Source organism: Vicugna pacos, chromosome 26 (assembly GCF_048564905.1).
Source record: "Vicugna pacos chromosome 26, VicPac4, whole genome shotgun sequence".
NCBI lineage: Eukaryota > Metazoa > Chordata > Mammalia > Artiodactyla > Camelidae > Vicugna > Vicugna pacos.
Genome location: NC_133012.1, coordinates 4440082 through 4466804, shown reverse-complemented (window position 1 = coordinate 4466804; position 26723 = coordinate 4440082). Strand labels below are relative to the sequence as shown.

Below are 26723 nucleotides of genomic sequence, written 5' to 3'. Positions count from 1 at the left end.
AGTCACACTGGCCACATTTCAAGTGCTCCAGTGGCTACGTGAGGCTAGTGGTTTTGTTGTACATCAAGTGTCTGAAATCAGTGATGTTTTGAAATACAAATCAGAGTTCTTTCTTTAAGAAAGTTCTATAACCATTTAAAATCCATTAATTCCCCCCCTAGTGTAAAAATAAAATGAAGAAAAACAAGGAGTGCATTTCATGCAGAGACTGACCATTATTATGTTTCAATAATCTGTACCCATCTCTCAAACATTTCAGGGCCTCTAAGCTTGGGATCAGGAAAGGAGAACTGTCCGAAATCTTGATATACTGACTTCCTCTCCTTCAGCTCACATGCAAATGTCCTGGGGCACCTGCCTTTTGACAACCCAGAGGCTAGCAGTTCCAGCTGATTCCTTGTATACTCAGGTCAGTCATTGTAGAAGTGGAAAGCCACTGCCCAAAGCTGGCCCTGGGACAGAGATGGGTTGAAGGCCAGTGAAACAGAGTCATAGAAACCAAGGAACAATTTGGCAGAAGCATGTGTTGATGGTGTGTGTGGTGAGGGTAGAAGGAAGGGAAAGACTGAGAACAGAAGGGATCAAAACTGGAAAGCAGTACTGTGTGCGGAAGACTGCCAAGATGGTAATTGGGAAACATGGTGGGATGGGATGCAGCCAGCTTGCAGAGGGGAGATGCCAGGATGGAGAGGCAGGATGAGGGGCAGGAAGATGATGGAGGCAAGCTGGGGCTCTGGACCTATGTCTGAGCCACAAAGGGGTCAAGGAGGACCCTGGTACCCACGCTGGCCTGCCGGACTAACATAATCATGCAATTTTTAGAACAAATTATTTGAAAATTCTTACATTATTATCAAAACATCATATGATGGAACAAGTGAACTCAGAAAGACCTTTAAATTAAGATCTAGGTCTGGGTTTACCACTAAATGACTACACTGCACACGTACCTCCGTCTCCCCAAGCCTCATTTTCCTCAACTCTTCAATGAAGAGATGGGCAAATTTATTCTCTGGGCCCTTTCACCTCCCACACGCTTAATCCTGTGGTCGGGTCAAGGTCACGGCCGTGCTCAAACCTTCCAGCCGTTCAGCTCCAGCTTCAGCAGTTTCCTGTCGGCCCTATCTAAGTGACTGCGGACGCAAAAACGACAAATCCACAGGTAGAGAGCATTCTGTACTAACTTTCCCTTTTCCTTTTTAATTTCTTTTTCCCTTCAGACTCAGGGTTCATTTGCTTATCAGCGCCAGCTACAGACCCAGCCAAACCTTACAGCAGATCTCCAAATTTGCTACTGAAAGCTGTCAGTATATTTCACGCATAGAGCCAGACTCTATCTTTTTATAAATGTGCTGATAGACCGAGGAGAAGGACCAAGAGAACCAGCCTGTGCTCATGGAGAGCCTCGGGGAGACCGTGGTCTGGGGTGGCATCTTCCAGGGTACAAGGTCTGGACCAAAAAAGGCAAAACACACATTATCAAGAAAAGGCAGCGGTGTCTGCAATGTCTGCAGTAGGCAAACTCAACAGTATGAGCACAATTCAGTCACATCCAGACATCATCCGAGGGAAAATATCCACCTTGATCCCCCACTCCAAACAGCTCTGGCTCCATACTGTCCCTGCGGGACATCTGTGGTGCAGAGTGGGGGACACCGCTGCGGGGTCTGAGTCCTGGCGTCACGTGACATCATCTCAGTCACGGAACTGCTGGGAAATGACTTGCCCTCTCTAAGCCCCAGTTCCCTAAGCTCTAAACTGGGAGAAAGACGTCTGCTGAATAGGACGTTCGTGAGGAGTAAGTGGGTTGGTGAAAACTCTTTGTAAGTGGTTAAAATTAGCGGAAAAGCTATTCACATGTAAACCATTAGAATGATAGCTTTACGGAATAATATGACTTTATTGCTCCTTAAAGATTATCTCATACACTTGAACTGAGATCGTGTTGTGGGAATAACATATTAGCCAACTACAAAATCATTAGTGATCTGCTTACACGATGAGCCTCTATCACTTCGGAATTCTGAGTGTCCAAGGAATTGAATCTAACAGACTTGAGTTATTGGAAGCAAGATGTCTGTTGGGCTGGGGGTGCTGAAAACCTCGGCTTAAGCAGTCAGGAGTTGCAAAGGGCAATGACGCCAGTGGTGCAGTGAGGGGCAGGGGGCAGGGAGATGGTACAGGGAGGAGCTGCAAATTACGCATGGGAGGGGCTATTAAGCCACAGGTTCCACCTCTCGGCTTGGCCTTGGTCTTGACCAGCACTGATGCACGTGGCGATGGAGCGGACGGGATTTTCAAGCCATGTCAGAGGTGCCAAATGGCTTCATCTTGCATTGATAGTAGACTGCAGGAGTGGTAAGTTGAAGGGAGAACCACCAAACAAAAAAAGGAAGCAAGCCTTGATGATTTCGAAAATTCTCAGCCTTTTCCCTCCTTGCTTTGACAGCCTCCAGGACACTTGTCACCCCAAAATGTGTGATTTCTTATCAGTCTGAATTTTCCTGCTTTTCTCTGTCTGCCCAAGGACCCCCGCTGTTCACAAGATGTGTGGTTTCCTGCCATTTGGCCTGTGCCCCCCTTTCCCTGCTCACATCTAGGTATCAGCCTGCTCTAACACCTATTCAGGTGCCATCACCACAGGGCTCTTCTGATCACGGAAGAAGTTACAAGATCAATGCAGAGTCACCCAGGTGCGCATGGCCTTGCATCATGAAAGATCTGTGTAAGGAGATCCATCTCACCTCCTACATGGATTCATGACAAAAAGAATAAAAATACGTAAAGAGACAACGTGACTCCCTTTTGTGTAAATTAATTTACAGCCCTGGACAACCCATTTGAGGAACCACAGGGTGAATCCCGTTAACAGGGGAAACATCATCTTCTACAGGACCTCTCACATCAGCCTGGGCTCCACAGAGAGGCATCTGCCCGCTCAGCTCTGAACGGGAGCGAACAGGCTCCCAGGCGTCAAGACCTGGCAGTTGGCACACTCTGGACACACACACTTTTCACGGACAGACAAAAAGAAATTGATTAGGGGAAAATCGGGGCTGCAAAATTTTAATCTCTGATTAAAATTCATGCTGACTGCTCTCATCCAGGGCTAGTGAGTCCTGGTGGGGAAGAAGATCCTTTTTTGTGGACTTTGTTAACACTTGAGAAGAAAGAGTGAAGCAATGAATTACGTCCAGAGGGTCCTCCGGGAGAAACACCAATTCCTGAGGCAGCATAATTATCTGTTTCCAGTCCCTGACCTTTACTCCCTGATGATTGGAGGGGAGGGAAGCGGGAAGGGGAGTCCATCGCTCCAAGGCTCCCTGCCAGAGCCAGGAAGTGCTCTGGTCTAACTGATGGCTACAGAAATGTAGGTTATGTGCCTTTCATAGAGCTGCACTGAAACACAGCTTCACACTGCTTCTGCCGGATCCTTTGAACTTTCTTGGACACATATGCACCACCCAGGGCATTTCTGACTAGAGCGTCATTTTCAAAAGCATTTCACACACACACACACACACACACACACCCCAAAGGAACACAGAACAAATACAGAAATGCAATCGTGATCAGGGGTGACACTTCTCAAGGTGCATCATTTGCCATGTTTTGATTAACTCCCATTTCTGAACAGCCAAGCAGCTTACTTGAACAAACAGCAAACTCCAATTGGACATCTGCGCCTGTGGTCTAAATGGAACCCCTGGCTGGCTTGCGTGTGTCACCAGGTTTCCCAGGGACTGCGCGTGCGACCCAGGCTGGGTATCATCCCGAAGAAGGTTCCCAGAGACGTCCTGAGGAGGCAGCATCTAACTCTTGTAAGCAGAGAAAGCCCAGCAGACCTCGTCTTCCTGTCCTGGTCCCTCACAAAGGTCTCTCACATTTAGATTCTGGACCAAACTGCAGAATCTAGCCAGCAGGAGCCTCCTATGTGGAAACCACCCCCTGATGACATGAAAGTGTTTGGGTGGCGATTTGGAGAGGAAGGAATCCATCCTGCAGTTGGAAGGACATGGACCACGGGCCAGACACAGATGTGGATTAGAACATAAGCCCTGCAGTTACCAAATAGGTGACCTGGGGAAATGGATGCAGCTTTCTCAGCCCAATTCTATTCAGATCCCTTAATTAATATTAATTATTAATATCTAGTAGTGAAATAGTATGAATATGAATGCAAATGGTTAACTGTTGCCCTTTCAGAGCCAAGCACTGCTGTCATGAGCTGGGCACACAGCAGGAAACCAAAGTGGCAGAAAATCATGCCTTGGATTTCAGTAGGGAGAGGCTGGTGATGGAGGAGGAGGAGGAAATGATATGGGGGGCAAAAGGGACTATGAAGAAAAACAGAGCAGGGCAGGGATACAGAGATGCCAATTTTTAGGAGTGGTCAGGAGACTCGCCCATTTGCATGTGCTGGGAAATTGTCAGTGGTTGTCGGGGAAGAGCAGGCAGAGGGGTCGGCAAGTACCAAGGAGTAACAAAGAGGTGAGCCTGGCTGGAGCCAAGGGAAGGCAGGTGAGAAGCTGGGAGGAGGGCAGAGAGAGCTGGAGGAGGGAAGGTTGCAGTGTGTGCAGGGCCTGATAGAGCATCATACGAGTGGAGGCTTTCGTGGTGAGCAGGATGGAAAATCATTCGTGTGTCCTGAACCGAGGAGTAGCCTCCTCCTAATATACTTAGTGAGTTAAAAGATGAAGGGGGGAGAAGGAGAAAGGGGAAGATGATAAGGCAAAGTACCTAGACATCTCCTGAAACAGGTGGGTGTTTAAAAATGCTGTTTTGAGATGAATGGATAAAGAAGATGTTTCATATATATATAATGGAATACTACTCAGCCATAAAAAAGAAATAAGGCCATTTGTAGCAACATGGATGGACCTGGCAATTATCATAGTAAGTGAAATAAGTCAGACAGAAAAAGACAAATATCATATGACCTCACTTGTATACAGAATCTTAAAACAAATGATACAAATGAACTTATTTACAAACCAGAAATAGACTCACAGACCTAAAAATAAACTTATGGTTACCAAAGGAGAAAGGAGTCGGGAAGGAGGGATAAATTAGGAGTTTGGGATTAACATACACACACAATACTATATACGAAAGAGATAAACAGCAAGGACCTACTGTAGAGCACCGCGAACTACATTCAATCTCTTGTAATAACCTATAATGGAAAATAATCTGGGAAAGAATATATATGTATATATGTATGTATGTGTATAACTCAATCACTATACTGTTCACCTGAAACTAACACAATGTTGTAAATCAACTATACTTCAATAAAAAAAAATTTTAATGCTATTTTGAAACCCTGTTCACATTCCACAGAGAATCACCACAATCTTTCTTTCTCCTCCCGTTCACCCCAAGACAGTGTGATTTATACATACTGTCTTGGCTGGAAATTTTTATGCTGCCTGCATTAATGTCATGAAACTGAAATAATAGAAATAAAGTTTGGAACCATAGCACATTGTTTTACTAGAGATCCTGGTGATTTCTGCAGGCGAGTTCTGCCTTGCTGAGTCAAGGGAGTCAGGTAAGTTCTCCCCCTCCATCCATCCACTATCAGCCACTGGTGATGAGGACACTTTTGACCAGTGTCTACGGGTTCACGCCACACACCTGTCTGGAGACAGCAAGGAAGGACACGTCCTCCCAAATGGACAGAGAAAGACAGAGACAGGGATGGGTTAATAGAGCACCTTGTCCACGTGGTGAGAGACTCATGGCCATTGCTCTCTTTACTGACTCCTGCTAAGCAGACAAAGGTCAGAATCGATACCGAGATGCAAGGGAAGCAAGCTCACTAAACTTCTGTCTTTACAAGATCCGAGGCAGCCGCTGGCCGCACTGGGGTTGTTACAATGTTTCCAAGGAAGAAGGGCTCACAACTCTCAGTCTGCATTTCAAGCCTTGAGTTATCATTTGAGCTCTGAGTAAATCAGTGCTGAGAGATGGGAAATGCCACACTGCCCCCAAAAGCATTTTTTTCCTCCAAACCAGCGTCTCTACATGCAGTCCCCAGCTGAGGGAACGGCTCCACCGTCCGTTGCCCAGATCAGAAATCCAGAAGTCAGAGACTCCTCTTGCACAACTGTGACCAAGTGATGCTAAAGCTACTCCCCAGACACCTTTCTGGCTTCCGCATTTCCAGTGTTCCTGCGGTGGTCAGAACATAACCTGTTCCACCTCCTCTCCTTGTTTCTCATCACATCTTCTAAGACATCCACTAACTTACTTGGAGGGAAAAAACCTCATTAGGTCCCTTCCCTTCTTAATACTCTGCAATGGCTCCTCATTGCCTTAATTCCTTAAGTTTACACATTAGACTCTGTGGTTTGGCTACTTAACATTTCTGGTGATTAATTCTCGACAACTGCCCTTAACCTTCCTCATTTCCCTACCAAATGCACCTGAAAAATACTGAGCTTGGAGTTCTCCTAAAATGTGCCAAACTAATTTAAGCAGATCCTTTGCTTAACCTGGCCTCTCAGCTTGGAGAGCTGACCGCCCGGTAACTAGAACGTGCTTCACTGACCTGCCCCCATAGGGAGGGTGGCCGCAGACCAAGAGGCCCAAGTGCACAGCTCCGACTGCCTCCCCCGGCTCCTCCCAGACCATGACTGAGGGTGGCCGAGATGCTAATAAGACAGATCCTTTCCCGAGAGGCAGGAGCTCTTCTGAGGCAGCCATTGGCTCTGTCTTCCAATGGCCCTGCTTCCCTCGGACTACACAGTGGTCTGGGACACTTGTGCCCAACTCTCTTGCCTCTCTCTTTTGTTTGGGGTCGGCCGTGTGGTCTGACAGCTTCCCCAGTTTCTCCTGGATCACCCTGCATTTTCTGTTTCCCTAATCATTTTCTTGTGCCTTTAATCCTCATCTAGCATCTGCTTCCCAGAAGACCTGGTCCCAGACTAACACAAGGACCTTGTGACGAAAGCCTACCATTATTTTTTTCAATTGAAGTACAGTTGATTTACAGTGTTGTGTTAGTTTCAGGTGGACAGCAAAGTGATTCAGTTATACGTAAACATATATGTACACATATTCTTTTTCAGATTCTTTTCCATTATAAGTTAGTACAGGATATTGAATATAGTTCCCTGTGCTATCCAATAGGTCCATGTTGTTTATCTCTTTTATATATAGTAGCGTTTATGTGTTAATCCCAAACTCCTAATGTATCCCTCTTTCCCCACCCTTCCCCCTTTGGTAACCATAGTTTGTTTTCTATGTCTGTGAGTCTATTTCTGGTTTGTAAATAAGTTCATTTGTATCATTTTTTTTTTAGATTCCACCTATAAGTGATAGCATATGATATTTGTGAAAGTTTGTTTTTTATCTGACATGTCCTCTACAAGATGTCTTATGATTCTTGAGTAAAACAATACATCATATAGAATAACAGTATATCATGTATCGTGACTAATCATAGTGCTGCCAAGATTAGAGAAGTAAACACTGCCACATCTCCACTGCATCCTGGCTGAAATGCCATCATCCCTTCCACTCTACTGTGTTTGCTCATTACCGTGATGGTGTCTCACATGACATCTCTGTGTCCAGAGATGCTGAACACAGCGGTTGGCCCATAACCAGAAATGGTTCACCAGTGGCTAGGAAAGTGCTCAACACAGAATAGATACTCAACAAATACATGTAGAAAGAGTGGATGAGTGATGTTTACTGACACTGTGAATGAACGCACGATGTCATTGGATCCTCACGACAATCCCACTGGGAATGCAGGGAAATTGTTATTCTACATTTTTATAGGGGACAGAAAGTGAATGCCTTGGATTTCGTAGATAATGAGTGATATGGATGGTATGAGAATTCAGGATCCCTGAATTTCTTTCATTTTTCTGGAGAGCGGTAGTTAGGTTCATTTATTTATTTATTTTTTGAGGAGGGACTGGGGATTGAACCCAGGACCCTGTGCATGTTAGGCATGAGCTCTACCACTTGAGCAATATTCTCCCCAACTCAGGACTCCTGAATTTCAATCCAGCATCATTTCTTCTACATTATTCTCTCTGCATGAATCTATTCCCAAGTCCTAAGTCCCAATGATTGTGTTAGTAGATAGAGGAGAGGAAAGAAATAAACACTTGCTGATTATTCATTCGGTGCCAAGAAGCATGTACATCACATACTTTATTTCATTTAATCATCAAATTCATTGGCATATCTCCTGTTATCTTAGTATTCTGTCCTTAAAAGTCCTTGTAGTTGTAACTTGACATGATTCAAGGTCGGTCATCCCTAAGTAATTTTTGTCACTTCACGTTTTCACATTTGGGGAAAAGACAGGATATAAAGCAGGCTTCAACTACAACCAAGATCACCACCAGCTTCTGCTTCTGCTTTTAATGATTACAAACCCATCACTATCTTTAAAAAAAAATTGACAAAGTCATCTAAGTTCTGGAAATATATCAACCTCTTCCAGGAAGTCTACCCACAAGCTGGGTTGGCTGCCCCCTCTTTGGGGATCCCACAGGACTCTCTGCTTTCCTTTAATATGAAACTTCCCTTATAATATTAAACTTTTCTGCCTCTGATTTTCTTTAATACCAGAATGCAGTGCATGCTTTCTGTGTGCTGGTCCCTCTCAGGCACTGGAGATCCAGCAGTCCACACATGACCCAGAAAATCCCTGTTCCCATGGAATTTTTATTCTCTTTGGGAAAACATGGATGGATGGATGGATGGATGGATGGACACATAGACAGTGATAAGTGCTAGGTAGAGAATTAAAATAGGATGATGTGACAGAGAATATTTTGGAGCCATTAAAGCTGAAAGTTGGTTGACAAGAAGCTACTATTCATGCTTCTTGGTGGGAAAAGCACATCAAAAAGAAACTCCAAGTTGCATGGGCACTACCAGTTAAGGCTGAAAAAACAAAGTTTGGCTGTTTAAAAATCAGAATGGAGGCCAGTCAGTTCGTGTTTATGTAGTTGGATTCAATCTATTCTGGAATGCGTGCTGATGGAAAGGAACAGAGCCCCCAGGGATGGTCCCTATGAGCCCCTTTGTGACCAGACCTTTTCGGATAATCTTCCTGAGCAGAAACCGCAGAGGAGGTGTTGGGGTTGAGCGAGGCCTCGATCGGTCTGTTGTTGGTTTTTTACCTCTTTGTTCCCTGAGGTCTGCCCCACTCTCGCACTAACCCTTGTCCTCACGCCAGCTTCAGGAAATCATTTGTGACCCCAAGTAAGTTTCTGGCTTCACCCAATCACAGAGTGGCTAACTTATTTTCCTTGGAATGACCTTCCATAATCCTGTCAAACTTTAAATATATACACTGAACGTAAAAAAGACAATTTCACCAAGGGAAATTGGACATTCTATCATAACTCGTTGTCCTGGACAAATTATATAAATAATGATACTTGCAGCCACAGATGGTCTATTCTCTGGGAAAGTTCTGTAATAAATTCCTAGCAGATTTTTTTTTAACTCATCGATGAGAAAACAAATCATTGTATCTTTCCCCCTCAGATAAATTTCAGGAATTCCAATTAATTTCAGATGAAACCACATATTCTCCAGGTGGTATTTTAATTCTTTAATGTGCTGGGTACAATTCATTTCTGTGGCTATTAACTCTCTTACATGTGTGATTCAAGAATATTTTCATTAAAGCCATATGGTTCAGTTTAAAAGAAAAAGATGGTCTTTCGTTTATAATTTTTTATATGTGCCTAAAGCAAAGAGATGCAGAAGGCCGTTCATTAATAAAGCGAGTTCATTTTCCTGAGAAAATTGGAGACCTTGAAAGTTACTCTTTGATTTAATTTTTTTCAAAGCGGTGCCAAATGATCTGGCAGTTGGTGCCCTATCTTTCATCTGGGGTGCAATTCTTCTCTCTCATATTGTCCTGTAGCTGCTTTGTGAGTGTGCGTGGTGGTCTGGAAGCCTGCAGACACGGCCAGGTGGAATGTTTCCTAGAATGCCCTTCCCTGCCTCATTCTGCTCCTGTCCTTTTACACTGGAAGGTCAGAGCTTTGTCGCTCACACAGGTCAGCACTTGACTGTCCTGCAGGACACACCCATCACGGAGGTGGATGGTGGTGAGCGCTGAGCGCTAACCCGGGACTCTGTCCATCCATCCTCACAGGTTCTGCTTCGAGCTCCTGAATTCGAGCTTGCCCTTGCTTTCCCCCACTTTCAATCCATTTTCCTCCCAACAGCCTGGGCTGCATACTTCAAGCTCCAGCATCAGATGCAAAGGCATGAAAGCCTTAGGGAGTCCTTAACCAGCTCCCACAACTGCCTGAAGTCACACGTCTGCTGCAAATCCGTGTGTGTGCTGGGGAGCGGTGGGGAAGCTCCTGGTGGTTTTCTGGCAGGTTAAGATGCCCACAGCGCTGCTCTTTCTCCCTGTCCCTTTCTCTACGCTAAATGAACCATCCACTCTCTAGGCTTTAACTCTATCCTACCTAGCTGACTCCAAAAATCTCCATTTTAAACTCTGGCTGGCGTCTGCGTACCCTGCCTGTTCCCATAGGACATCCCCACTCAGATAAAGTACCATCACTTCAAAAGTAACATGTCTGAAGGGTAACTGACTGAAGTCCCCACCAGCCTCCATTAGTCCCCCTTCCATCTTCCAGGCTGGAGAAAGGCGGGCACCTTTGACTCTTTCCGCTGTGGTCCTTTCAGCAATGATTATCAAACAGTCCCTCGGAGTTCTAGAGAACAGCAGAGGCCAGGGAAGTGGCTAATGGGTGACACTTCTGACCCTATGTGTCCAGCTCCAACAAACAGGGTTCTGTTTTCATGAAATTTCACAGACTACTATTTTGAAAGAGAGTTCTGCTGTTTCTTGCGGCAAAGCCCTTTCCCCTGCGTGTCACGTGGCCACACATCACCCTCTGCCCTCCTCGGGGTCTGTTCTCTGCGGGGCTGCTGGTCAGTTCCTCTCATCCAGGGAGAACACTGGTGAGGAATGCCCTCCCTTGGTTCTTACCTCAGCCACTGCCGGCATCACAGTCTCGAACCTTCAACGAGACTCGCCTGGCAAAAATCAACCACCTAATTGACAAACCCTCTGGCTTTTTGGTCCATTTCCGACTTGACTCTTTGGTATTTAGTTATTCCGTTCTGTACCCTCCTTCCTGAAATGCTCTTCATCCTTGGCTTTGGAAGCACTAATCTGTCCTATTCTGCTCCCACTTGAAAAGAAGTATAAAAGGTGGCATTACGGGGGAAAATGCTGACGTCACTTCCTTTGTCACCCCGCCTGTGTATGTGTGCATGAGTGTGTGGGTCCCTGTTCTTCACCCTACACTGTCTTTGAAGGAGCTTGTCCACTTCAATGATGTCCTATGAGCTGATGACGCCCGAATCTGTATCTCCAATCACCATCTATTACCTGAGCTCCAGTCTCATCAGCCCTCACGTCCACTGGAATTTCCATCTGAGTGTTCCTAGACCCTAAACTCACCCCACCCGACACTGAATTTCCCCTTGTCCCCGAGCCCATGTTCATCTCGTCCAAGCACGTCTCTCTCATTCGTGTGTGGGCTCGTCTCTTCCTCCTCTGAGTCCTCACATGATGTTATGTAAAGTCATTCGCATATGTTAGCATTTCAGCGTGCTTTTATTATGGTCACCTGCTAACTTACTAGCCTCATTTAAACTCTAGGCTTCTTGAAGGCAGGGCTCACACTGGCTGGTCTTCTATTCTTGCAATATCTGATTATTTCGTTGATAGAGATTAAACACCCAGAATGGAAGGGAATTATTCTCAAATATTAAGCTCTACAAAAGGAGGAACATGCCAGGAAAGCATAACCACCTCTGCTGTCAAAATCCAAAAGGAGCAGATGCAGTTCATCTACTTTGAGTAACACTCACAGGAGAAACAGTTTTAAAGTAAAAAAAAAAATTTATATATATATATAAAGGAAATGTCCTAAACTAGATTTTTAAATTTGACTGAGAACTCTGTCTTAAGAAATGTTTTCACCTGCATGATTCTGCATGACTTGATAATCCATCTCTCTCTGCTCTCAACCCTCTGACTGGACCAATGCACATGAAGACAGATGAGGAGGACATGACTTATTAGGCTACAGTGGATCTGTCCCTAAAGATAGCCAACCCTTGACTCTGAAAACCAGTCAGAAACTGGGGTGATGGGGAGACATGGGGCTCTGCAGCCCCTTCCAGCCCCTACCTTTGCATCCCGTGGTCAGACCCCTGCAGGTGCAACCACTGACCTTCCATCCAGTGGTCCCAGGAGGAGGACCCTTCTCCCCTTTCCCATCCCAGGCCCCACCCTCCTGGACTCCTCACATCTGCTTGCCACCAGCCTTCCTCTGATTGACAATGACAGTGAAGCTACTTCTTCCCTGTCTGTCCTCCAAAGGAATAAAAATGGGTGAGTCATGAGGCTAGCACATCTACAGTTATTCCAGAATATTCCAGAATATTCGAAACCCCTGCTCTGCAGATACAAAGCTAGAGAAGCCAAAGACATCACAATGGACAAAAGCCATGATGGTAAGGAGGTCTAGAAACATCGCTGTGTAGAAGAACTGTTTCACTCATTGAGTCTGACATTTCTCACTCATCTTTTTATAAGTCAAGAGTATGTGGAAGCGGGTGTCATTCCTTCATGGTTGCCTACCCCTGGGCCCAAAGATGCCACACTTGACTTTCCCAGTCTCAGCCCCTCTTCTGCCTCCTCCGCTCCACTCAATGACACCCTTTATATTTCTACCTATATTTCTACGTGTGGATGGCCCTCCCATCCACACGTCTCACAGACAAGATTCTCCTATTTTTCCATTTACACACCCCATTGACCCGTGAGCCCTGCCTGGGACTCCTATGGTTAAACAGACAGAAATATTTTTTTTCTCTGTGAAAAAAAAGAAAAGCTTTGCCAGTTAGCTAGCAGGTGTGTTGGAGGCGGGTACCACTTTGAGAGAAGAAAGCAATTGCCTGAGATCACATCCTTAGGCAGGTCCAGCGGCACAGCCTGTCACATTCCCCCGGGGGGATGGAGAAGTTCCTCACAATTAGCAGAGAACATTTTGGGAAAGATATTCATGGTATTCATTGACTTTAGTCACTCAAATCCTGCGCTGGCCTCAACCCTCATTAAACGGTTGAGAAAAGAAAGACTATTAATTGCGGAGCATCCATTGTGGGCACAGGATGAGAAATTTTAATCAAAAGATCCGGAATACTCCAACTTCAAAGTTAAAAGAAAAATTACCTGCATGGATAGTAAAAGGAGAAAAAAAATTCTGCTTCAGAACAATAAAGCAGTTCTTGTTATGAATATCTGATTCAGGCTCATTCTTTTATCCGCGTGTTATCTTGTAGAAGCTAATCATTTGCTATCAATTTCTAGATCCATACACTAGAGAAAGCATGATGAGCAGGAAGAGCAAATGAATAATTAGAATTGATTGTCAACAGCAGTTGGACAGATAAATGCCTCTAACCATCATTTTTTGATCACAAATGTCACCTATTCTTCATTTTTTCATTCCTGGTTTCTTCCCAGGACTAGCAGTGAAATATCCTACCAGGTGTTACAAGATTTAAACCGTCATCTATAAATCACGAGGGTTCTCCAAAGAAAACCCAGAAAATACAAAATTCTGAGTGAAGAACGAAAAGGCTTTTTTTGGTAAAGACTTTAAAGGCAAAGCTTTTGTGACGACCCAGACAATAAAACAGCAAATGCCTTATCCTGTTCATACCTGGCACCCCTCCTTCCTGCCCAGCTCAGGTTCCAGGCTGCTTTGGATACTAAAAGCTGCACCTGGAACCTCCATTCCGGGTGACGGACCCCTGCCTGGGGGCAGAGCAGGTGGTGACGCTGTGCCCAGTCACCGGGCTCCTGGGCCCTGACAGCTGCTCAGAGAGATCACTGACTTTCACCACCAAGACGGACCACCAGCTCTCGCTCCTCCAAGCTCAGTGAGCCTCTGAATGAGGGATCACTCTCTGGGATCACAAAGCTTCAGTATTCAGGCATTTAAAAAAAATTACACGAGTGCTTTAAGGCTAGGCAATGTGACTTGTTAATTTGTCTTAGTCCCTTAGAACCTAACAGGCAGCGGATCACTATGTAGTGATTTGCTAAACTACCCACCCAATCAATGAACATCTCAAAGTTCCTTCATCACAACATGCTGTCTCACTGAAGACCTCCGGGTCATGAGTGGATCAAACTCCACCCTCAGGGGGAACTCACTACAGAGCCCTCACCTGCCTGTTCTAGAAGGTTGAGTAGTTGGTGGCTGGCTCCTCAGGTTCTTGAGAGTTAAATCTTAAATAAAAGATGCCTCTCCAATGTGCATACATAATGAAAAGCACTGACAGATCTTTTACTTGTAACTGATGTTTTCCCGACATCCTGGTGTGACACACTTTTGGAAGGAGGACAGGAAATGTCCTCCGTCCAATCCACCATATTTCCTGGCTGTAATGAATCGCTCAGATTACATTCTGACCTGGGCTCTCTTTTCCATGGGAAGCATACCTTTGACCTGCAGGACTTCCATGATATGCAAGAACACAATTACGACATTTGGTTTCTTAGTCTTGGAACTACTGTAGGTGGGTAAGTCAGACAGACAAAGACAAACATCCTCTGCTCTCACTTACATGTGGAATCCCAAAAAATGACACAAATGAACTTATTTATAAAACAGAAAGGGACTCACAGACATAGAAAACAAACGTATGGTTACCAAAGGGGAAAGCGGGGGAAGGGATAAGTTAGGAGTTTGGGATTAATGGATACAAACTACTTATTATGCACAGAATAGATAAACAACGAGGTCTTACTGCATAGCGCAGGGAACTATATTCAATAGCTTGTAATAACCTATAATGAAAAAGGATATATATATATATAAAGAATATATATATTAGAACATATATATGTAACTGAATCACTATGCTGTACACCAGAAACTAACGCAACTTTGTAAACCAACTATGCGTCAATAACAAAAGAAAGAAACCTGTGTGGTTGCTTCTAAACCTTCCGGGTATGGAGGCTGCTAAAAATTTTGAAGCTCCCCCTACTCAGTCGCCCCAAGTAAGAATTACAGTGACCTAAAAACCAGATTTCAAAATGAGAAACTTTAAAACACCTGGCTAAACCCGTCTACAACAGAGCCTTGAAGTGTCCTTTCTAATAGAGATACTCAAGGACTAGATTCTAATTGAGTAAGTTGCCTGACCGTGAAAATCTGAGCTAATTGTAAGTTTATCTTATTCAGCACTGAAAAGATGTTGGAAGAAGGAATCCATTGTTTGAACTTTATCCGTTATCAAGGGAATAAAATCGGAGGTCTGGCATTCCTCTAGCTGAGGCTATTATAAGATCTCTTCTTTTAGGACAGGAATAAATTCAGTGGTGATGGTTTTAGAAATCAAAAAGGAGTCAGGAGCACATGTTACCCTGTTAGATGTCTTTAGAAGAAAAAGGGACTTAAATAAGGAAGAGAAAAGACAAGTATGTCTCTGGAGAATGTAACAGCAGCTGACGTTGTGGGTAGAACTTTGAAGTGATTGTGTCCTGAGCCTGAAATATCACCTACATTTCCGAAAGCTAGCTGTGTAGATTTTGATTTGTATTTGACTACACAGCATGAAAAGGAATGAGATGTCTCTGCGACCCAAAAAGCTCTAGAAAAACACACATTTCCTATATTCTCTTAAGGACTATTAAAAGTGACACCTACGTGACTAGTGACGCTCATACAGATGTATATTCTGACAGAGGTCCCGATTCTGGTTATGTTTGACTATTCTTAACACAATATAGATGAGTCTTGACGATATTAACTCAAAGAAGGAAAAATCCCAAAACCTTCAAAATGCTCATCGTTAAGTCATAACTTAAATTAACAGTGGTTAACATTTAAAGAGGTGTCTCCCTCATACTTGGAGATCATGATTTTTTTAGAAAGCTCTTCCAATTCTGAAATATAGGGCATTCATCAAATGCTGTGACTCAAAGTTGGATCGAGTAAGTCGATGTTGAGAGGAGCCAAAAATCTACTATGAGCTGCAGCAGAGAGATGCCTGCATAGAAAGGATACAGGTAATTTTTTGACGGTAAAAATCACAAATGCAGATGGAAATGAAAAATGAACCCTGTATTATCAGAATGGCAAAGAAACTCTCTCCAGGGAGTCTTAATGAATATTAGGAGAATTATTTCAGGAGATGCAGCCAGGAAAATAATTCAATTTATTTCATTTATTTTCACAATTTTTAATCCATCATCTTTGGAGAGTAAATGGGCTAATTACAGATGATGAAATGCAACTGGTAATCAAAGCAGGATAAAGCAGGAGGCTGGCAGAGGATTCAGGGTGTCAAGACCACGTGAATTGGGAGCATTCAAAAGTGTTCTTTCTGATGCTGTAGATGGAATACCAAGCTTGAAACTGTGGCATCAAATGAAGACGTGGAGCCGGCAGAAGGCAGACAACCACAAGAAACTCAGAATGAGGAGAGTCTTTGGAGGCTGGTCCTAGATCACTCTTTATAACCCCTGACTTTGGTCCGTTTGGGTTCTAAACCCTGAGTGGCCCTGAACCTTCTGGGAGAGTCCAAAACCCCAACTTTGGACAAGAAACTAGAGTTTGCTCTGAAGAATTCCAGAGCCATCTTACAGAAGAAGTGCTGAGCGATTCCTCAACAGTTGTCTGCCCACTTCCCAACACCCATTGCAAATGCCATTTCATCAATAAAGAATTTTAATGAACACTTGTTGAGAAAAAAGTTCGTGTCAAGTACTGGCTAAGAAGTTTCGTATTTTTTGTTACCGATTTTTTTTTTCTGTTTTTAAAACTCAATCCTCACCACCGTCTGTTTCCCTATGAATTTTTATGATATTACATTTTACATTAACTAACATGGAAACTAACATAACTAACACAGAAACTAAGCTCCAGAGAGGCCTTGAAGGACAAGCTCAAGGTCACCCAATCAGCAGCTGTAGAACCAGGATTGAACCCAAGCCACTGTCCTGCACTCACTCCACACCCACCTTTCCTGCAATCACTCCTTCTGAATTCCACTTTGTACGTCTTATACTGTCCATCTCCTACGTTGATTTTAACTATAATGACTTGACTACATGTTGTGTCCCCTCAGCTAGACAGGTGGGGGTATGATGGTCTCTTTCTGTGGTCCTCAATGCCTGTTTCAATGCCCCGCACACAGCAGGCGCTCCATAGATTTTGGTCATGGGAGTGAATTGAATGGGGGTGAGCAGCTGATGTGTCCGATCACTCACACCACTGTTCCATCCACACTACGAACATCCCAGCTAAAATGGACCTACTCAACCCACTCCTCCAACCAAAGAGCAGCGATGGGGAGCGGGGCTCAGGAACATAACCAAGGCATGTTTCCATTCCCCTCTTACCTCCTCCGCCTATTTCCCTAACAACATCGACCTAAGTGAAGCAAGGTCCTTTATTTACTTACTTACTTATTTATTTATAAATTAAAAAAATGTTTTTCATCTTTTTATTTTATTAAAAAAATTTTGAGGGAAGAGGTAATCAGGTTATTTATTTATTTATATTTCTTTATTTTAACGGAGGCATTTGAAATTGAACCTCAGACCCCCTACATGCTAAGCACGTGCTCTACCACTGAGCTATATACCCTCCTCCCTTTTATTTATTTTAATTCAACTCCCTGGCATTGCATGTTCCATGATAACTTTTAAGAGATTAAACAAGTGTTGGCCAAACGCAGTGTTCTACTGAAGGATGGTTGGAGAAGTCCAGGGCAGATGCAGACGGCTTACCAAGGCGCATGACCTAGTTTCTAAGGAACTCTGGTGAGACGTGTCAGAAGGGGTTACAGTAACTTGGAGAAGACCCAGAATGAGTGTAAGGCCAGAAGCCGGGACTGCTCAGGTGAGGGGTCAAGGTCACCTTTACAGCCTTCCTCTCTCCGCCTCACCCATCCCCATTTACCCAAGAAGCCACCAGAATGTGCTCTTGGTAGTCACAGTTTGGAATGATGTGAAAATAAGCTTCTTTCTCTACTTTCCCCTTAGGGGACCAACTTCGCCTCTTTTGCCCCAAGTCATGAGCGTCTGAAAAGCATCTTTGCCTTTTGTTCAAGGCCAGGATAAACAGGCCTGGAGGACATCTTTCCTCTCACAGAACCTAACTCTGAGGGGCTTACTCAGCTTCTGGGCCACTCAGCAGGGGAGAAGGAAACACTAAAGAAGGGTTATTTTACAGCCAGTCTTCTACAGCTGGAAACTATTTTAATATTTTAAATAATTTTAAAAATACTTTAAATAATTTTAAAAATTATCTTATGAAATTATTTTAGATTATTTTTTAAATTAAATAATTATTTTAAATAAAATAATTTATGTAAATTTATGTATGTGTTTACATAATTAGATAAATAATTTTAAAATATTTTAATTAAAATATTTTATTTAAATATTTTTATTTATATACTTAAATAATTTAAAAATATTTTAAATAAAAAATATTTTGTGTAAATAAAGAAATGTATTTACATCAACAATTTTAAAATATTAAAAATATATTGTATATATATTTATTTACATAATTAAATTATTTAAAATATCTTAAAATATTTTATATAAACAACTACATGTATTTACATAATTAAATTTTAAGTTTAATAAAAACTATTTTATATGAATAAATAAATTTATATAATTGAATAAATATATTTATTTATATAATTAAATAAATAATTTTAAAATATTTTACATTATTTTAAATAATTATTTTAAATAATTTTAAGTAAAAAATAGTATTTTAAAAAATTTTAAAAGCTCAACCTTAAAGTTATAAAATTAGAGACCGTTAGACTGACTGCGACCTTGACTACCCTGTATTCAGTGAGGACGCTGAAACTCAGTGAGGGGACGTGGTCTGAGAAGCAGCGACCCCGGGACTCTGGCTGTCAGCCTCCCGGGCCTGCTGGGTTCCAGGCCTACTTTTGTTTTTTTTCTCTCTTGAGGCAGATGCATTTTTCGGAACCAAGTCAGGTAATGGCCTTGCACCCCTGGAGCCTGGTCCTGGATGACTTATCAGAAGCAGCGTGACAAAGAACATGACGGGGGTTCAGTGGGACCAACGATTAAATCAGAGACTTGTCAGTTCCGAACCACTCTGGAGCCCGCATGACTCGTGTCGATTTCAAGCAAGAGGAAACGATGGTTACAAGTCCCTCCAGCAGGGGGCGCGGGGAAGGAATGAGCAAGGGAACACTGGGGACCGTTAGCAACTCTGTAAGTAATACCGAAGAGTGAAAATGCTCCCCATTACTACTTGTCAAGCCCACAGAAGGCCTCATCAATTCACATACTGTAATTATAACGTGTCCCTCAGTCACTCACAGAGAGCAGAAGTGAGACCGAGGGAGAAACAGAGCTGTTAGGATTGCCTGTGTATTCATGCAAGAGAGACAGATCTTTTTTTTTTTTTTTTTTTTTTGGCTTCTCTGAAAGTCTGGTATCTCCAGCCTATTGTCTCATCTATTTGAGAAGATGGACTCTGAGGCCTTTCTCAGAGACAGGAGGGCTCTTGGCAATAGAGGACTCAAATGTTCTATTAAAAATAAGCTTAAAGAGAGACTGCTCTTTGACCTCCAGCCCTGCCTCATCCCCACCCTTGTGCCTCGTCACGGTGCCTGGGATGTCAATCTCACCCTTTGGTTGGAAAGACTTGGTGACACTTCTTAACTCTGCTTCCTAGGAGAGCTCTTTTACACAACTGGGTCTGTCAAATGGGACCAGCAAAAATGTTGTCTTGGGCTCTAGGGCTCTGTTCTTCATTCCAAGCCTTTCCACGAATAATTATCTGCTGAACAGAAACAACTTGACCCTCTTTGGGAAAGGTCAGCTCTGTTTTCAATACTGTCCTATTTTCCGTTCATCTCAGAACTCAGAGCCAAAGTCCCAACCCCTTTGGTTATTGAAATTCTTGGTAAATTCCATTAAACCACATTGAAAATTCTCCAAAGAATGTCCATATTTTTAGCCTTTGAAAAAATCCATGCATTGGTTTGTTGTTTGTCCATCTGCTTATTTCCAAAGAGAACATATTCTTGGTATATTAAGCTACTTTTATTTATCATAAGTACAGAAGGTTCTTCAAGCTTGGCGTCTCTTGCAAAAATATCTCCTTTATTATTATTGTGCACCATCCCCCACCCGAACAACTAATTACTATTCTGCATGGAGGAACCAAATTCCATGGTATTTAAAGCAAACATATCCTAGCTCTGAAAATGAGACTGAACATCCACTCAATCACTTCACAAATAAATGAATATAATGGGGAAATGAATAATATGAAGGTTTTGTCTAGAGAATTCATACTAATTGGGAAAAGCTACAGAAAAATAAAAGCAGTGGATATCACCATTTAAGGCTTCTTCTCAAAGGCAACAGCACCTTTAGAAATTACTAACTTTCCCTCCGTTTGATTTATTCTCTTAGACACCTGTATCTCATTTTCAACCCACTGAAGTATCAAAGTACGTAATGACAACTTCTACATCCTTTAATTCCAGGTAATATAATGTTCTGAGGCTTGAAATGTTCCCTAAACTCAAATTTAAGTACGTTATGGGGAAATTGTTCATTAGTCTCAGGTACGTACTCATATGCCTTTAAATTTAATTTTAAACATAGGTACTAATTGACAGACGAGATCCCTTGGAAATGCTGAAAAATCTACTAATAGGCAATTTCTTTATATGTCAGTGTGATCATTTGCATTTCGAAACCTTTAATCTCATCAGATGCTGAATATTTTTCTTGCTATTTAACCATGGAGCAAAATTTGACTGTCATTTTGCTGTTTATGGTGTTTGCCAAAAAAAAAAAAGAAAAAAGGCTTTTTTACTACCAGTAAAAAGCAAGGTGATAGTATTATAACAGTAGCAGTTATGATGGTCAATAACCTGACTTCTGCTCTGGTCTCTGCCAGCCAATTATTTTGGGGATCTTGATTCTGATCGATATAGCAGAGATGCTAGCCTCTGGTCAATTACAGGGATGCTGTGCCTATTAGAGATGATGACACTTCCAAAGCATTTCACACTGTTGCCGTGCCCCTATCTCACAGAAGCCCCACTTCTGTTATCAGTGGTACAGCATCGTCACCACCATCTTCTTTTTCATCATCACCGCCATCATCACTGTCATTATTGGCATTGGCATCGTTAAGCAGTTGCCCGAGAAAATATGACCAAAGGAAGACTTGTGGCGCAAGGCACGTAGGTTTCATGCTGTATTAATTTCCTAGGACTGCTTTTTTAAAAAAGTACCGAAAGCTGAGTGGCTTAAAATTGCAGAAATTTATTCTCTCACAGTTCTAGAGGACGGAAGTCTCAAATCCAGGTGTCTGCAGAGCACACGGCCTCCAAAAGCTGTGGGGAGAATCCTTCTTGCCTGTTCCAGACCCTGCTGGCTTCTTGTGGAAACAGAACCCCAATTTCCCTGCCTCTGTCTTCACATAGCCGCTTCCTCCACACATGTGTTCAACTCTCCCCTTCCTCTCCCTCCTAAAGACACCGTAAGTCATTCACATAAATCTGGTATGATTTCATCTTGCGATCCTTAACTTTTACATCTGCAAAAACCCTCTGTACAAATAAGGTCATATTCTGAGGTTCTGGACGGACATAATTTGGGGAGGGGCATTGCTAGCTTCAATAAATGGGACCATTCAATAAATAGTAGAGGCTGACATGGAACATTGTTTTAGGAAGACTTTTAAGGCTGAATTGAGGACCTGTAGAAAAGGGGACCAGGATGGTGAGCATCAGATGGAAAGTGAATGCCCATTTGTTGTGTTCTTGTCACCAGTAATCACTCACCCATGAGGGAACTGAGACTTAAAGATCTGTCAGTGCCCAAGGTCACTCAGGGGCAGACTTGCACTAGAAATAAAATTCAGTGTTCTTTCCACGATACAATTCAATAATCTTTATGATCTCAACCCTTCTCTAGAAATGATTACTAAAAATACAAATATAAGACCTTGAAAATTACTGACGCTTGAAAATTACTGACATGTTGACTTAGTCAGATTAGAACAGTTAAGAACCATTTGGCTGAGAGCTTTCTCCAGCTCTGATGGAGTTGCTGGCGTCTCACTAACTGTCCACCTGAGAACGAAATAAAAGCCGGATACAATTTAAAGAGAAAACTTTTGAAGGCTTTGAAGAGTTGCTCTAGTTGATACTAATATAGACTTTAAGGAAATACTACTTGTAGCAAAGAAGGACATTTCATGATGACAAAAGGTGATTTTTTTTTATAAAGGGCCCATTCAATAGAAATACATTTAAAACCCCTAAATTTGTAAGCATCTAATAATATACATTTAAATATATAAAACAAAAAAGATAGAATTAAGAGGACACAGGCAAATCTATACTTATAGCTGGAGGTTTTTAGTTACCTCTGCTTCTCATGGATATAATCAGCAAACAAACAAACAAAAAAAATCAGTGAGGACAAAAGTTATTTAAACCAGATTAAAAAAACCTGACCTAACTGATAGATAGAGCCATTTACCCAATTACTGAAAAAGACACATTATTTTCAAATCAACATGGAATATTACCAAAATTGACCACTTGCCTGGGCTACAGAGCAAGTCTACTCAAATTTTGAGGCATTAAAGTCATTTAGAATATGTTCTGGCTGCTATAGAATCCAGGTACAAATTAACCACAAAAAATATAAATAGAAAAATCCCATAAATACTGGATTTTAAACATAACACTTCTAAACAACCACAAGTAAAAGAAAAATTTACAGTAAAAGTTAGAAATTGTATTGAAATAAATATCACTGTAAATACTACATATTAAGACTTTGGGGATATAAAAAAAATTGCTTGCAGAATGCAGCGAAAGCATCGTGTTGAGGCACATTGAAAGCCTTCAATGCACATACTGAAAAATTATTAACCTACATTTTCATATTAAGAAGCTCAGGGGAAAATGCAAATTTGATCCAGAGGAAGCAGAAAAAAGGAAATAATTTTGTAAATGTCACGAAGTAACAGTACATAAAGAAAATCAACAAACCCCCATTATTTGTTCATCAAAAAAAATTAATAAAGAATGATAAACTTCTAACAAAAATGATCCCCAAACAGGGAAGAGACACACATAAACAATGCCTGGAATGAAAAATACTCCACAGACATTAAAAATAAAATTAGGGGATAAAATGAATAACTTTATCCCAAATGTAAAAATGGAGCTACAATGGACAAATTCATTGAAAAAACAAAAAAAAAACCAGCTCATTTAAACTGATATTAGGGGAGGAGGGTGTAGCTCAAGTGGTAGAGCACATGCTTATTAGCATGCACGAGGTCCTGGGTTCAATCCCCAATACTCCCTCCAAACATAAAGAAATCTAATTACCTCTCCTCCAAAATAATGAAAATAAAGAAAAAAAAATTTTTAATAAATAAACTGATGTAAGAAGGAATGGAAAATATGAATAGTTCTGTATTAAAGAAATTTCATTTCTAAGGAAAATATGCATGCAACATAAATCTCTAGGCTTAGATGGCTTCACCGATGAATTCCTCCTAGTATTTAAGATAAGAAATTACCGCAATCTGCCACGAACTCATTCAGGGATTAGGAAGAGAAGGAGATGCTCCCACCTGTTTAATGAGACTCGCACACACTCAAGACCAAACCTAACAAGGCTATTACGAGAAAATTCGGGAACCATCTGTCTCATAAACAAAGACACAGGCACCCACTCAGAATATTCAAATTAGGTCTAAGGGTGGAGGAAGCATGCAGGACAGAGCTATTACAATTAATTTCTTCACACTGCCCTCATCTCCCTCTTCAGTAAGAGAGCAACCTGGTGATTTTGTGGTTATTTAAAAAAAAAAAAACTGGTTTATTGGAAAGAGGGCAGCACAGTTAGATGAACCCTTCTGAAGGCATGTTATATATTAAACTACACCAGGGAAGCAATGCCTTTTTCTGAATCCATCCTCGTCCCCGCAGTCCTGTGTCCTCAGCTTGTCTGTGGTTAACGGAGTGAAATGAATTAATTAGAAGCGTGAGTCAGACACCGTCAGGTTCAGCCCAGGCTCTGCCATTTGTCAGCAAGGTGAGGTTGGGTAAGTCACTTAGCCTCTCACAGACTTAGTTCTCTCCTATCAAATAATGGATCACTAATATTTATCTCAAGGCCGTTCAGAGGTTTAAAGACAATGATGTGAAAATTTTCAGATGTGAAAATCCCTAACACAAATTCCATCACACGAAGTTTTAAATATACATGGAGAGAGGTGAACATTCTCCTGAAGCGGGAGACACAATCTGCATTAGTTACTTACGTGATTCATGCCACCTGGCTACTACTGTCTGTTTTCTTTTATTAAGAGCAATAAATGTATGCTCCTAAAAGAGTATCGTTTCTCGTTGCAGCTCCTTGTAACGTGTCTGTGTCTGTGTCGAATGCATGTTCACCGGAATGCATATGGTGTGGCTCACAACATAACAGAGAGGATGAATTGACTATTTTTTTTTTCGGTTGGGAGGGGGACGAGACAGCGGTACCCAATAATCAACACGGATGCTCTAGGTCCTCGGTGACAGATCTGAGGAAATCTTGTTTTTGAATAATCACCTTGATAAAAGTCCTCTGGGGTGGATCAGAGTAAAGGAAGTCATGAAAGCAGCTTTGACTCCCGAAGCAGCCGGACGTCGAGGGAAGACAGGGAGTCAATAACTAACTCTAAGCTTAAACTTCCTCCCTGAAGCCAGAACCCCCGGGACCTCCATGTTTTACAGGATCTTTGCAAAGAAATTTCGTTACCTGGAATGTGCCTCCCTCATAACCCTGCTCGGAAAACTATTACTCATCTTTTAAAACCACACATTCACTCAAGCAAGAAGGTACATGAAACCTTTCATAAGTTAACAAGTGCTGGGCGTGGCACCGGGGGACAATGATGAACAAAATCAGACTCAGACTTCACCCTTATGAGCTCAGCCTCTGCCCCAGTGTCCCTGTAAAGCTTAGCCTACTTGTCCTCACCCTGGTCCTCAAGGCTCTGGGTACACACGTCATGGGACTGAAGAATAGTTTGTGTGTTTACACGACTGTTTCCCCAGCCCGGCGGGGAGCACCCCAATATGAAGAGCTACGTCAGCCCTTCCCCCTTCTCCCTCGCTGCACACTCAGGGTCTGATACATAGTGAGGGCCTCATGTATGTTTGTTGAATGAATCATTCATTATTCATGAGGCCTTGATACAGTCAAATCTGTTCAACAATTCTGCGAATAAATATGAGAGGAATGGAAACAATTATGATTAGGAAAAGGACATATTTTTGAGATAGTCTTTGCTTTACCCTATTTTATTTGATTTTATTAGCAATCCTAGCAGCTACTTTAAAAAGGCCTAAAAACTAAGGTCATTGTTGTTTTTTTTTAAATGCCCAGTATAGATACTGGTAGAATTACACCTGATTAGCCTTCTCTGGTTTAAAATCACGAGAATTTTTGTTAAAAAAAAAAGAATAAGCATTCATTTAATTGGAAAGAGCTATGTGTGTGAATGACTTACAAGTCCAGGGGATTTGTTAGGTTTCCCTACTAATCACCAATATTCATCTAGAAATGGAAAGTGGTCAAAGACATTCATAGAATGTGACTTCCCAACTCTGAGGTCTGGCCCATCCTCCAAATAGAGATTACAATGTTTATCTAAAAACACTCAATATAGATCTAAAGGTTTCCTGAAGTTCATGCACATGTGCCGACTGTCCTTCAAAAAAAATGAAACAATAAAAAACAATTGTCATGTCTGGGTCAAAAACAGAAGTCATTCTTCAAGTAGTGCTAGGCAGAGTCTGGAGGCTTGAGGAGCATAAATATCAAGGGGACGTTGGAGATAAGAGAGATTGTTTCCATCTATTTATTTTGAAATAAGTAAACTACTTAGCCTTTACTCACCATGCTAAAAAAATTATATACAAAAGGACCGAAGAACAAAAGCACAGAAGTACCTACTTGGTCTGGTGTTTGGATCCTTTCAGATGGGCGTGATACTGTTCTATCGAGTTCAGAGAGACGCTGCAAATGGTGCATCTGTAATTGCGCCTCAGACCTGCGGATGACAGATACACAGACCTGGTCAGCTGCATCCTTGTCATCAACCACCTGAATCTCCGCAAGTTCAGGGACAGCGTGTCTTGGAAGCCATCTGGTCGACCCCGCCAATCATGCTTCAGTCCCTCCTTCCAGAGCCCAGCCAATGGGTCTCTAACAGAAGTATGACCATGAATACATTGCAAGCAGCCTGTCCCATCTCTGGATGACTGGAATTAGTAGAACATACTTCTTTGAGGTAAAATATTTCCAGATACTCTGTACCCCAAACAAAGGAGCATTCTGCTTTTTCCTTCAGGTATGTAGACATGGTAAGCTGTCATTTCTGCAATGAAATGTGAGACTCCAGGGAAACACTCTGTCTCTATTTCTTTCCCACATCTACTCCAATGACAGATTCAGAAATTCAACTTTAGATATCATTCATTCGAGTTCTTCTTCCAGGATCATCTTCATCTTATAAGATGTAAATACCCAAGGACCTACTGTATAGTACAGAGAACTATATTTAATATCTTGTAATAAC

At 42.1% G+C, this 26723-nt stretch overlaps 1 protein-coding gene across 1 annotated transcript in view; it reads right to left on the bottom strand.

The window, feature by feature from the left end:
- ZMAT4 (zinc finger matrin-type 4) overlaps window positions 1-26723 on the bottom strand; it is a 260097-nt gene that overhangs the window by 8055 nt on the left and 225319 nt on the right. Inside the window, exon 6 of the mRNA XM_072950203.1 lies at window positions 26099-26195. Coding sequence (XP_072806304.1) covers window positions 26099-26195 — 97 coding nt within the window. The remainder of the gene's footprint in view (window positions 1-26098; window positions 26196-26723) is intronic.